We start from the raw sequence: 13,242 nt of genomic DNA, 5'->3' as shown, positions 1-13,242 counted from the left end.
CTTGAATGTGTTCTTTTCTCCCTCCCTTTTCAATAATATTTCTTTGTTAACCTATCTTCTAAAAGTCCTTTTTGAAAGATTACTTGTTGAACTTAGGGAATCAGGGCAAAGTCTAGGACTAATTTTTGTTTTTCTGAGATCTTTTTTCAGCCAGAGAACCATGGCTCCTCCAAATTTGGGGTCGTACAGGTCAGTTTCCATACAACATTGATCAAGTGAATTTCAGGTGTAGTCTAATGGTTGCCTTCAATGGGCTAGCTGGATCAACATGTCCACTCTGTACAGGAGCTTGTGCAGACCTTTAGAGTTTTGACCGCTTCAGCATTTTCCTGGCAAGTCACAATGGGCTAAGAAGGAGGGCAGTAGCCACTTCATTGTGGCTACTACTTTCCCCTGTGAGTCTCTCCAAGCTTAAGCAACCGAATTTATCCATCCATAATCCATTCATCCATTACCCAGCTCCCATTCATCATTTATTATCCATAATCCAACAATCATTCATCCATCAATCATCCATCCATTAACCATCCATCATCCACTATCTGACACTCATCATCCACATCCATCCATCATCCGTCATCCTCTGATCATCCATATATCCATTGCTTTGTCCATTTCTGTTCTCAGTTTTCTGATCTAAGGTAATTTTCTTTCTTTTTTTTTTTTTAGGTAATTTTCTATAATCCCAAGTGCTTGTTTGAAGATATTAATTAAGATACGTTATATAGTGCTTTGTAGTTGCCTTGTGGTTGTTTGCTTTGTAAGAATCTTGTTTCTGGGAGGCAGGAAATCTGTGCACTCCAAGAGTAGTGAAGCAGTAGCTAAAATAGGAAAAGGCTAATCATCTTTCTGCCTTAAACTCGTTGGGAAAGTACCTGCAGTGGGCTGGATGGGGAGGTTAAGACTAGTTTAAAAATATTTGCTAAAAGGAAAGAGAGATAGTACAGTGGACAGGGTACTTGTCTTGCATTCAGCCAACTTCATTTTCATCCCTAGCACCTTAATATGATCCTTTAACCCCACAAGAGTGATCCCTGAAAACTCTGAACAAAGAGAAGTGTAGCCCTAAAATCACCACAACAAAAGGCCTATCAGTAACACCTGTTTTTTTTTTTTTTTTTTTTGTTTTTGTTTTTGGGCCACACCCGGCAGTGCTCAGGGGTTACTCCTGGCTGTCTGCTCAGAAATAGCTCCTGGCAGGCACACACCAATGTGCTATCTCTCCGGGCTCAAGTAACACCTGTTAACACAAGGGTCTTATCAGTCCTATAAGGTTGTTCTTAAAATGCACCTGAGAACCACTTGATCTACTCAGCACTGTTTCTACTACCCAACTTTTGGCAGAACCATGGTTCTTAGGCAAAATTAAATCATTTTACTTTTTTTTTCTTATCTTCCTGCCTCTTCTTCTTTGCAAAAATATTATTCACATATATTTTTCATTGGGTACTTATAATTCAGGCTTCATTCCTAAATAGCTCTCTCTTTCTTTTATTTATTTATCTGGGTTCAATCAGTTGCTCTGAGTCAAACAGGGAGGCATAAAATAAAATTTGCTCTTCACAGGAAAAGGAAAGACAATTCTGACCTCCCAGATTTCCTGGCTCATTGCCTACTACAAAAAAAAAAAAAATATCAAGAGAAGGCAAATAGTAAAGCAATGTAATTTTAGAGAACATGAACAAAATGCGAAGAGGCCTAGCCATAAAGCAAAAGAAAGGAAATACCCAAAAAGTTGGAATGTGAGTGATCACAGTGGAATGTGAGCAACTTGCTTTTGCAATATTACTTCTTTCAAATTCTTATTTATAGGCCTTTCTACCTGTTGAAATTTCTCCTTCTAAGGGAATGCAGCCTGTTCCATGCTGGCACTGGCGTCACTGTTTTCAGGTGTCAGTTCCTACATAGTCAAAAGGGTCCAACCTTCACACTTCTGGGCTGGCAAAGGTGCTGGCAACAGTAACTTATTTATTTTTTTTTAGATTATAACTTGTTTTTATTATTTCCTAAAACTCATGGCAAAGAGCCTTTCCTCTACCACATTTGTATGCTTCAGTTTTCATCAGCGAAAATAGTTTAGTCCTTAGTGCAGTTCTGTGTGGATTTATAAAAATTCATTGCATTTTGTTTAATTTTCTTTGCTTTCAACTTATAGAGAGTAGCTTGCCATTCTTAGTTTAAGAACACCCTCTTCTATCAGTACAGTTTTTATACTGGAGGTCATTTTAGCTACACCTGTCAGTGTTCAAGGGTCATTCCTGTTGGTGCTTATGGAACTATGTACTATACCAGGGGTAATCAGGGTCAGCTGTATGCAAGGCAAATACCTTCAAGTTCATCTTTAAGGGATGGAAAAATTTTTGTGACTCTTTTTAAATTGAAGTACCTATTACAGCTTTTGTATTTCAATTCTGACTTTATCGGTGGTATCTTCTTATTTTCTTTGGATGAAATCAGATTTATTTTAAAGTTCTGTTCACATTCTTTTGTTTGTTTGTTTTTGTTTCAGGGTCACACCCAGCAGCGCTCAGGGGTTACTCCTGGCTCTACACTCAGAAATCTCTCCTGGCAGGCTCGGGAACCATATGGGATGTCGGGATTCGAACCACAGTCCTTCTGCATGCAAGACAAATGCCTTATCTCCATGCTATCTCTCCGGCCCCCTGTTCACATTCTTCTTGTATTTCTGTCACTTCGAGATATAAACCTTTCCTTTGTAACAACTTTGCATGGTACTAAGTTATGGTTTCAGCCTTTTCTGGAAAACTTGTCTTGCATGGATTGTTTTCTGTACTTCCATTTACTATGAGGCATGGCAGTGTTTCAGAGATTTACTGTCACAGCACATTTCTTAGAAAAATAATTTGATTCAATATTTTGCTTCTAAGAGTACTTAGTGATGTCATATAATTATGTAAAAGGAAAATATTTATGCTGATTTTTAATACAAATCTATTAATTTCCTAACAATAAGAGAATATTTCAAAAATGCATCCAATTATTGTAATTTCGAGCAGTTTCTAAAATAATAATTAGAAAATTAGTTTCATAAAAATTGTATTCTAATGTTGAAATGTTATAGAAAAAGTATTTTTCTAAAATTGTTACAATCTTTTTACTTCTTTCCTTCTCCTTTTCATCCATTTTTAAAATATAAAAAGAATAAGAGCAAGAAGGTATTCAATCAACAGATGTCATGCTTACTGTACTTTGACATGCATACTTAATAGGCATCTCTTTCTTTTTCTTTTCTCCCTTCCTTCCTTCCTTCCTTCCTCCCTCCCTTCCCTCCCTCCCTCCCTCCCTCCCTCCCTCCCTCCCTCCCTCCCTCCCTCCCTCCCTCCCTCCCTCCCTCCCTCCCTCCCTCCCTCCCTCCCTCCCTCCCTCCCTTCCTTCCTTCCTTCCTTCCTTCCTTCCTTCCTTCCTTCCTTCCTTCCTTCCTTCCTTCCTTCCTTCCTTTTTCTTTCTTTCTTCTTTTTCTTTTGGGCCACATTTGACAATGTTCAGAGGTTATTCCTGGCTCTGTACTCAGGAATCACTTCTGGTGGGCATGGAGACTATATGGGTTTCGGAAGATGGATCTTGCGAGGCAAACACCCTTTTTGTCTCTCCGACCCCACATCTGTCTTTTTGTTGTTGTTGTTGTTGTTGTTGTTGTTGTTGTTATAAATCTGGCTATCCTGCCCTTTCAACCTCAGCATAAGGTTCCAACTGTCGTGTGGAACAGTTGCCACCAGGAGGCAGCCACGTGTAATATTTGCTCCAAGTGACTGGGTCTCTGTCCTTCTGGGTTGCTGTTCCAACTTCCCCCACTTCCAAACTCAACCACAGAATTCCCCTGCTCACTCTTAATTTTGCTAAATTAAAATAGCTAAACTCTAAAGAAATATTTTAATGTTATAATAATTAATAACATAGTAGGCATGCTTCTTTTCTAAGTTAATTGCAATCTTAAATCAATTTTGTTTCTTTAAAAACATGTATTTAACTAAAAAGACCTGCAATTCTGTCCTTTACCCAAGCCCTCCTGCCCCCAGTCTGCACTGGCTTTTGCTCTCTCTCTCTCTCTCTCTCTCTCTCTCTCTCTCTCTCTCTCTCTCTCTCTCTCTCTCTCTCTCTCTCTCTCTCTCTCTCTCTCTCTCTCTCCCTCTCCCCACACACACATACACACACACCCTCAGTCCCCACCTCTTCCTTCCTGAGCTTCCTGACCTTGTCTCCATGGTTACTTGGGACCATTTCTGTGGTGCCATCTTCCAAAGCCTGCTTCTGAGGTAATTTCCCCAGAGAATTCCAAAAGATCTTTACCCTTATCTTCTCCAATAACAGGGGGAAAAATGAGATCAGAGAATTCCAGCAGCTTACCCAAAAACTCAATTACTTGTATTCATAACCCAAGACTCTGTCCAGCCAATGTTACCTCTTCTTTTTCTTTTCCTTATTTATGTCTCTTACTCTGGTTTAATCTAAATGCACATTTTGTAATTAACTAAGTAAATTTGGCCTTTTAGTGATGATACAACTAAGCAGCTGTTCTCTTCTTTAAATGTCTGAAGGTTTGGAAAGTAAAACGTTCCTTTGAGGAGAATAAAAGTAACAGAACCAATAAGTCTGCCCTATGAGATATACATTGCCAGCCAGTTTATTCAGGCTGTCCATGAGTGGTAGCTTTGGAAGACAAATCAGACTAGAGTACCTTATTGAGATGCTAATATCAAAGGTAGGTAGCAAGAAATTTTTCACAATAGATGTAGTGAAAAGTTCCCAAAATTGTTAAGTAGCAAAGATAGCTTCAGAAAGCTTTTTGTATAAAAACATGAAAACGAAGATCCGAAAGAGCACAAATATTTAACTTTTGGTTTTATTTATTTATTTATTTATTTATTTATTTATTTATTTATTTATTTATTTATTTATTTATTTGGTTTTTGGTTTTGGGGCCACACCCGGCGGTGCTCAGGGTTTACTCCTGGCTGTCTGCTCAGAAATAGCTCCTGGCAGGCATGGGGGACCATATGGGACACCGGGATTCGAACCAACCACCTTTGGTCCTGGATCGGCTGCTTGCAAGGCAAACACCGCTGCGCTATCTCTCCGGTCCCCAACTTTTGGTTTTATTGGTTCTTGGTAACTTGAAGTTTTTTAAGCAAGGTAATTTGCCATGCTACTCAAGTGGCACTAGGACACCTACTCAAATTATGTAAATGCTCATTCAAAAAGAGAGGCAGAGTTATACTTCTCTCTTTTATCATTCTACTGGAGCCATGATTCACAGGGTCTATTCTCAAAGAAGGCTTGAATCAAATGAACAGTTAGGCAGCATGTTTTTCAATGAATGTCATTGAAGAGCTACAACCACTTATATTTACCACTTCTTACAACTTTCCTGTCCCCAGCTGCTTCTGGGCTTTTGTCATCCTAAAATTGGACTCAGACATTTCTCCATCAACCTATTATATGAGTTTCTTTGTGTTATTCTCTTTCCATTTATTTTTTTTGAGAGTTCCCCAAACAAAACACTACTAGGAGTTGATAGGAGAGTAGCCAAGTGAAAAAGTCAGAGTTCTTGAGAGTGTAGGAGCAGGGAAAACTGAATACATTGGCAGCAATTGTTTTATCTGGCCAGACTTAGATTTTTAATGCAAAATTAGTCATGCTCTCATTTAAGCATACAAGCCTCTTGTGAGACCCATTGGAATAGTCTCATAACTAACAATAATTCTGAATAGTAATTGGCATGTAACCCATGAGGGGGAGCCAAATTAGGTCATTTTGGTGTATGGATTGTCTTGTGTTAAATACAATTAAGACCCATCGATTCAGAAAAGTTTCCACTTGCTTCTCAATTGCTGAAGAACATCTAAATAGAGTCCACTAGGAAGACAAGTACCATTTTATGTAAGATTCATCCATGTGACAGAGTGAAGATCTGTTTGTAAGATATTTGTTCTTCTCATTTTCTTGGAAAATGTGCTCTTCACTCGGAAGCCCCAAGCCTTGTGTATATCCTTAGCTTGGGCTGGTAAATAAGTCCCAGTTGCTTGACTGTCTTTGAGTCTTATATATTAATGGGGTTCCTGTGTTTTCAGCTATATATGTTATATGTCAGGTCAATTTAATTATTAGTCCAGCCAAAGAACTAAGAAAGAAAAGATAAAACTTTCTGCCTGTTTTTAAGGCTCAATTACATTTGTAGTGTTCAAAGGCAGATCAATCCACTATACTCAGTCATCTGTGGCTTAACCAAACTTTCGGAAGCCATTTATGTTGGTTTGAAGTAGAGCCATTCTCTGTGTGTTCTTGCCACTCTCATCATCAATGAGTAAGAATACTGACTTGGATAAAAGAAGGGAGGACAGGACACCTACTGGCAAGATGAGAGTCAAGGGTTTGTGTTATCTCTCCTTCGTTGTAGTTTGCCGAGAAGCCTGGGAAGTTGTTTCAGGTAGAATTTGTTTCTATTTGGCTAAGCTTTTAGGGGTCTATGTTTTAATGTTCGGTTTCACATGATCCAAATTGCCATTCTGACTTGGTCCTTCTGGGTTGACCAAACTGGATTTTCTTCTTTTTCTCAGGAATTAAGATAGCAAACTCTCTCCAGAGAAAGATCTTAGGTGCTGCTTTCTTATTGATAAAATATGTGTAGAATATGAATGCCAAATGTTCTTTAAATACTTCTATCACTTTTAGATTCTTCTTCTGGCTTCTGTTTCTATCTTTTACTGACCTAAGCCAAAAACTAAATTGGCAATGCTCCCTCATGTTTAGAGCGTCTGACATAGGAATCTGTATAGGCAACCTAGCTCTGCTGCCCTCTACTGGTCCACAGTAAGCTTTTTTTTTTTTTTTTTTTTAATTGAACTATGCCAACTTCCTCCAATAATAGGCTTTGGTTTAAGTCCCGCTGCTCTCCTTCCTCAGCAGTTTTTAGCAAGTAACTATTATTATAGAACATGGCATAAAGCCATGTTGTGTTTCCAGGTAGAGTTTATCTAACATGCCAGGGTGAATGATTTTGGCAGCCATCATAATGGATAATGGGTTATTTCTGGGAAGGGCCCTGAAATATGGCCAGAAAATGTCATAACTCATCAATTATGTCCCTACACATTCGATTTGTTGTCAAACAAAGATATCTCTCTACCTTGCCTTCAGATTTTGTGAACGATCTTATTTGGGGGTAAATAACCATATCACTGCTATAGTATCCTTGAATTAAAGCTAAGCATTCCACAAATCTCAAATGTCAGTATCTGATTGACCCTTTAAATTGAAAGTAAAGGAGAAAGTATTTGGAAAGATGCTGATGGAAGTGATATCAGGTATCCGGGAATTTTAAAGAAGATGTTTACTTATTCCAAAATGCTGGGTTATTAAGGACCAGCAATGCCTGCCAGTAATACCAATCATTTTATTTTATGTAGTTCTCAGAGTCTTGAGTTAGCCCCACTGGCCTTTCTAGCATACTAGTGTTGGTAGCCTTGTGCTGTCTAGGATTTATTTCTGAGAATATACAAATCCCACTTAATTCTATTTCTTTACAGGAAAAGCATTTTAGTGATTGAATGTGTTTAAAAATGGTCTGAATTTAGCTTCATATCAGTGTAAATATGAAGACATGAGCATCTGGTTCATGGCATATTAGCCTCAGTTTAAAGGAATCAGACCCCCAAAATCTTCAAATCTGCAGTAACATCTCCAATGGCTGGGGGGAAATGAGGAGGAAACTTAGTCCCTATCAACCTTCATTTTGGAGAAAACATCTCTTTATAAAAGTTACTTAAGTATTACATGAAAACTTTTTTTAATAATTAAAGAAATTCCAGTAAAAAGATAGTCCCCTGCCCTATCCTTTGCTCTCATCTTCAAGGGTCAGTCTCTTTTTAACCACTTTTATATGTTATTTCTTATATGAATTCTGCTATCTAAATGGAGTAAAATCAATCACTAAAATACTTTATCCTCTTAGCCAGAGTTAGAGCAGGAGATAGCAAAATATTACGAAGAGCAGAAGTCCTGGGGTCAGACTGCTTAAGTCTGACCCTTTTCTGTGTCACCTTGGTCAAAGTGCTTAAGTTTGCTGTGCTCTTGTTTGTAAAGAAGCATGTTGACATTTCCTTGTCTGTAAAATAAAAATGTTGGCAACAATAGTATGTAAGGTTAGGAAGCAGTAATCTTGGCACATAGGGTATACCATGAATATTCACTTAAATTAGAGTTCATGACTAATTCAATGCTTTTTAGTGTAAATATATAAGTATTAATCCCATTGATTATTGTTTACTTTTTCTACTTGTACTACTCTAAATTTCCTGAAATTATAAATTGCATTGTTTTGTATTGCTTAGATACTTTTGGGAGACCACAGCCAATGACGCTCAGGGCTTACTTCTAGCTCTACACTCAAGGATCATTCCTTGTGAATCTTAGGGGAACATATGGGGTCCCAAGAATCAAAAGTGAGTTTACCTTGTGCAAGGCAAGTGCCATACCTGCAATACTATAGCTCCAGCACAATTGCTTAGATTTCTGTATGCCTATTATTAATCATAAAATCTTTTAAAGGTCTCTCCATATGAAACTATATTAAATAACTCATCAGTTCCATTTTCCCCCCTCAGACTTCTTCCTCATTACTAGCACCTGCTAGGCCTCCCTGTAGTCTTTGCAGGCTCACAGTATCATTCCTGTAACTGTCCTTCACCTCCATCATCAAGATTCTTCTGTTTCTATTCTATGTTCAGCCCATTTTATTTTATTTTTTGATCTCTCAAGCAGTGCTGAGGAGGCCCAGAGGCTGTTAGCAGCTATGCTCAACCAAGTAGGCTGGCAGTTTAGTTTTAGGGCTCAAGAAGACTGTGCTGCTTGGCTCTTTGGCAGCAGAGAGTACCCAGGCAACCCTTGTAAAGGCTGGGGTCCCACAGAGTGACCAGTGATGCTCCGAGGCCACATGGACCAGGGATCATGTCTGGGCACAACGATACACCCTAATCCCTGGCCTGAGCCAATCTTCTCATTCTCTATCTTTCTCTTCCTTGTTTATGTCCTAATTTTGGTGGAGAATAAATAGTAACTGTGTTAAGTTCCAGAGAAAGTTTCATAAAAGGTGCAATTTATGAGACCTTGTAAGTCTAGAAGTGTTTTTTTGTTTTCACTTAGCATCAGAGTTAAGAAAGGAGAACGAGGGGCCGGGCGGTGGCGCTACAGGTAAGGTGCCTGCCTTGCCTGCGCTAGCCTTGGACGGACCGCGGTTCGATCCCCCGGCGTCCCATATGGTCCCCCAATCCAGGAGCAACTTCTGAGCGCATAGCCAGGAGTAACCCCTGAGTGATAGCCAGGAGTAACCCCTGAGTGTTACCGGGTGTGGCCCAAAAACCAAAACCAAAACCAAAAAAAAAAAAAGGAGAACGAAGGGTTACTACACCTTGGTATTCAGGCTTTTAGATAGCCATTGTTCTAAGCTCTGTTTTATTCTAGCCTTTGTTTGCTGTTATGCCTGGTATTCTGATGGCCAAAATATTTTTCTTGTTGTTTTTGTTTTGTTCATACACAGCAATTCTCAGGAACTACTCTTGGATCTGCACTCAGGAATCACTCGTGGTAGTGCTTGGGCAACCAGGTGGGATGCCGGGAATTGAACCTGGGTTTCCACATGCAAGGCAAATGCTTTACTATAACTTCAGCCCCCAGAATCTCTTTAAGTAAATTTCTATGGGGGATTAACTCATAAATTTCTTTTTTTTTTTTTTTTGTCTGTTAAGTTACTGTAAATACAACTTTATTTGATACAAATCTACAGGTTCTTCTTAGTACCACAGGATCATGATATTTAAATTTATCAGTGTTTTGCCATAATTAAAACCATGTTCAAATAATTAACAAATAAATTCACTAGAATACTTAAAAGAATAATCTGGGGAGTGTTTGAAAGCTCTTTGTAAATAGTGATTAATATAATTAGATGTTTGATGTTTAGAATAAAACACTATTTATATAAAACACTAGTACATTGCTCTACTAATGAAGTTAGTTATTAGATATATTATTAAAACTAAAGAATAAAGCTTCATTTTATATTTTTTATTATTTTATTCATAGGACTCATAAATGAAGAATGCTGTATCCAACAATAACAAACTGCATATTGCAAGTGACATTCTGTGGAAGTGAAAAAAGAAAGCTGGAACAAAAGAAAATAGTTATCTACCATTCATATTTTTTATATAAAGTCTGTTATGAACAGTAGAATTAAATGCAGATGAAATGCTTTAAAAAGGTTTTGTGCATACGAGCAATTACAGTCTCCACATATTAAGGGGAAAGGAACAATAATAATACAGAACACAGTATTTGAACAATTACAGCATACTTAACTCCTTGAACCATATATCAATTTCTCTAATCAGATTGGCAGCTGAAATTTCACATCCACCTGGGCTTGCTTGGCTAGGGTCACTATCTCAGAGAGCTTCACAACCATTTTAGCAGCCTCATCCAAGTCATCACAAGCAAGAATTTTAAATCCACTATCTGCTATCAGTGCCTTAGCATCATCAACTTGTGTACCTTGTAACCGTACCACAATAGGTATCTTAATGTCCAGATCCTTTACTGCCATAACTATACCCTGTGCAATAACATCACACCGCATGATTCCTCCAAAAATGTTGACCAAAATAGCCAGTACCTTTTTATCTGAAGTGATGAGTTTAAATGCTTCTGTTACCTGATGAACTGTGGCACCACCACCAACATCAAGAAAGTTGGCAGGAGTACCTCCATGAAGTTTTATTATATCCATTGTGGCCATAGCCAAACCAGCACCATTTACTAGACAACCTATATTTCCATCTAGGCCAATGTAATTGAGATCTGCCTTAGCTGCATCTTTGTCCCTTTCATCTTCCTGGGTCCAGTCCTGCAGATCAAAAATTTTCTTCTGGCGATAAGCTGAATTAGAATCAAAATTGATCTTTGCGTCCATACATAGCACAGTTCCATCTGAATCCTCTACCATTGGATTTATTTCTACCATGGTTGCATCATATTTTAGAAAGAGGTTGTACAGCTTGATCATGTTTTCTGCTGCAGAATCCACAGTGTTAGCTGGAAAGCCCATCTTCTCTGCAAGCCGAACAGCTTGCTCCTTTTTGATTCCTTCTACAATATCAATGGGTTCCTTAACTATAGCCTCTGGAGTCTCAGCAGCAACATCCTCAATGTTGACCCCACCTTGAGAACTTCCTATTAGTACAGGACCCTGAAACGTCCTTTCCATTGTTATTGCAAAGTAGTATTCTTTTCTGGGATATCTCCGCTCACAAACCAATACTTGATTGCATATTCTGCCTTTTTCTCCTGTTTGCTTGGTAAATAACTTTTTTCCGATCATTTGTGAGGAAACAGCCTTTGCTTCTTCTGGAGAAAATACTATCTTCACTCCTCCTTTAAGGCCACTTTCAAATGTTCCTTTTCCTCTGCCACCAGCTAAAACCTGTGCCTTGATCACAACATCTTTAGTACCTAATTTTTTGGCAATTGCATAAGCTTCATCCGGTGATTTAGCCACCTGTCCTTTGGGAACAGAGACACCAGCTTCTTGCAACAATTCCATACTCATGTATTCATGTAGCGAGAGATTCCTTTGCTGTTGCTGCTGTATTTGGAATCCATGGTTGTTTAACAAGGCAGGGCTTCCCAGAACCTGCGCAGCTGCCTGTAAGGCTGCCTGGGGCCGATGGCTCCTCAAGGTGGTCCCGGCCAGCAGCCGGCTGTAGAATATGGAGGCCGCCATGTTTTCGCGTCCGACCCCGGTTTCCCCCCTCATAAATTTCTTGACCAAGGTGATGATAAAATAATTGTGCCCCGCATGACCTAACCACACCATATGAGTCCTTTTATCAATTAGAATGTTTTAACTTTATTTTATTGGGGTAAGAATACTAAACATTGTATATAACCTCTCAATATTTTGTTCATTACAGTATTATTAGTTACTGTTCATTATAATGTCATAAAAGAGACCTCTGGAACTTGTTAATCTTGTGTAATTGAGACTTTATGGATCTTGAATAACAATTCTTCACTTTCCCTTTCCTCTAAACTCTGGAAACCATAATTCTAATTTCTGGTTCTTGATGTCTGTTTTAGGTACCCCATGGTAGATGTTATCACATAGTGTTTATTTTTCTGTCACTGGCTTATTTTACTTAGTATTTTACTTAAGGGGCTCATGTGATAGGTATTATAGGATTTTCTTTTCTTCATATTTTTAAGATTGGGTAATAATATACTGTGTACATATACCCTATTTTTATGCATTAATCATTCAATTAATGTGTTGTTTCCACATCTTTCTATTGTAATAATGCATAATTAACATTATTAGCATACTAATATCTCTTTAAGATCCTGATTTCAATACTTTTGGATATATACTAAAATATTTAATTACTGGAACAAATGGTAATTCTATTTTTAAAATGTTTTGGGGGCCCTCGATACTGTTTTACACAACAGATGTGCCACTTTGCATTCCTATCACAGTAAAACATTTAAAAATATATTTAACATATATATATACATATATATTTATATATATTCATCCTAACAGTGATAGGAGGTCTAATAGTGATAGTTATATAGTCATCCTAACAGTGATATCTTGTGATTTGCTTTGCTTTTCCTGGTGAGTAGTCCTATTGAGTACTTTTTTATATATCTTTGAAGACCCTATTATTGTCTTCTTTGGAGAAATATTTAGTCAAGATTTAGCTCAAATTTAAATCTGTTGTGGCAATTTCTTAAGAGCATATTTCGAAAAAATTAACTATTTTTGTTTTTGTTTTGGGGTCACACCTGGCAGAGCTTACTTCTAGATCTGTGCTTGGTGATCACTCCTTGTTGGCCTTGGTGGACCATATGGTGTACCAGAATCTAACTCAGTTCAGGTAAGTACAACACTATCTGATCCTACTATCTCTTGAGCCCAATAACTCTTATCTGGTATTTATAAACATTTCCCCTATATGGATGTTGTTTTTCTTTATTATGCTGATTGTTTACACTGCTGTGCAAGAGATTTTAGTTTGATATAGTCCCACTAATTGTTTTTCTTTGCTGTCTATGCTGCTTTGTATGCCATGTCCAGGAAATCATTGCTAAAGCCATCCCACTGTCATCAAATCTTTCCATATATTTACTTCTAAGAGGTTTAGTTTTTTTCTGTTATCTTTAAAATTT

At 38.0% G+C, this 13,242-nt stretch overlaps 1 protein-coding gene across 1 annotated transcript; it reads right to left on the bottom strand.

Annotated features, from left to right (window-relative positions):
• Positions 1–10,068: 10,068 nt before the first annotated feature.
• LOC126033852 (succinate--CoA ligase [ADP-forming] subunit beta, mitochondrial-like) lies at positions 10,069–11,816 on the bottom strand. Its single transcript, XM_049790884.1, has one exon. The coding sequence runs from the start codon at positions 11,792–11,794 to the stop codon at positions 10,403–10,405; it is 1,392 nt and encodes a 463-aa protein (XP_049646841.1). The 5' UTR covers positions 11,795–11,816; the 3' UTR covers positions 10,069–10,402.
• Positions 11,817–13,242: the final 1,426 nt, after the last annotated feature.

This window comes from Suncus etruscus, chromosome 17 (genome assembly GCF_024139225.1).
Source record: "Suncus etruscus isolate mSunEtr1 chromosome 17, mSunEtr1.pri.cur, whole genome shotgun sequence".
NCBI lineage: Eukaryota > Metazoa > Chordata > Mammalia > Eulipotyphla > Soricidae > Suncus > Suncus etruscus.
Note: the sequence above shows the minus strand (reverse complement) of the source record. Positions and strands in the feature narration are given on the sequence as shown.

Bases quoted from the DNA above. Each gene is read 5' to 3' on its own strand.
- LOC126033852 (XM_049790884.1), bottom strand. From the start codon at position 11,794: ATGGCGGCCTCCATATTCTACAGCCGGCTGCTGGCCGGGACCACCTTG.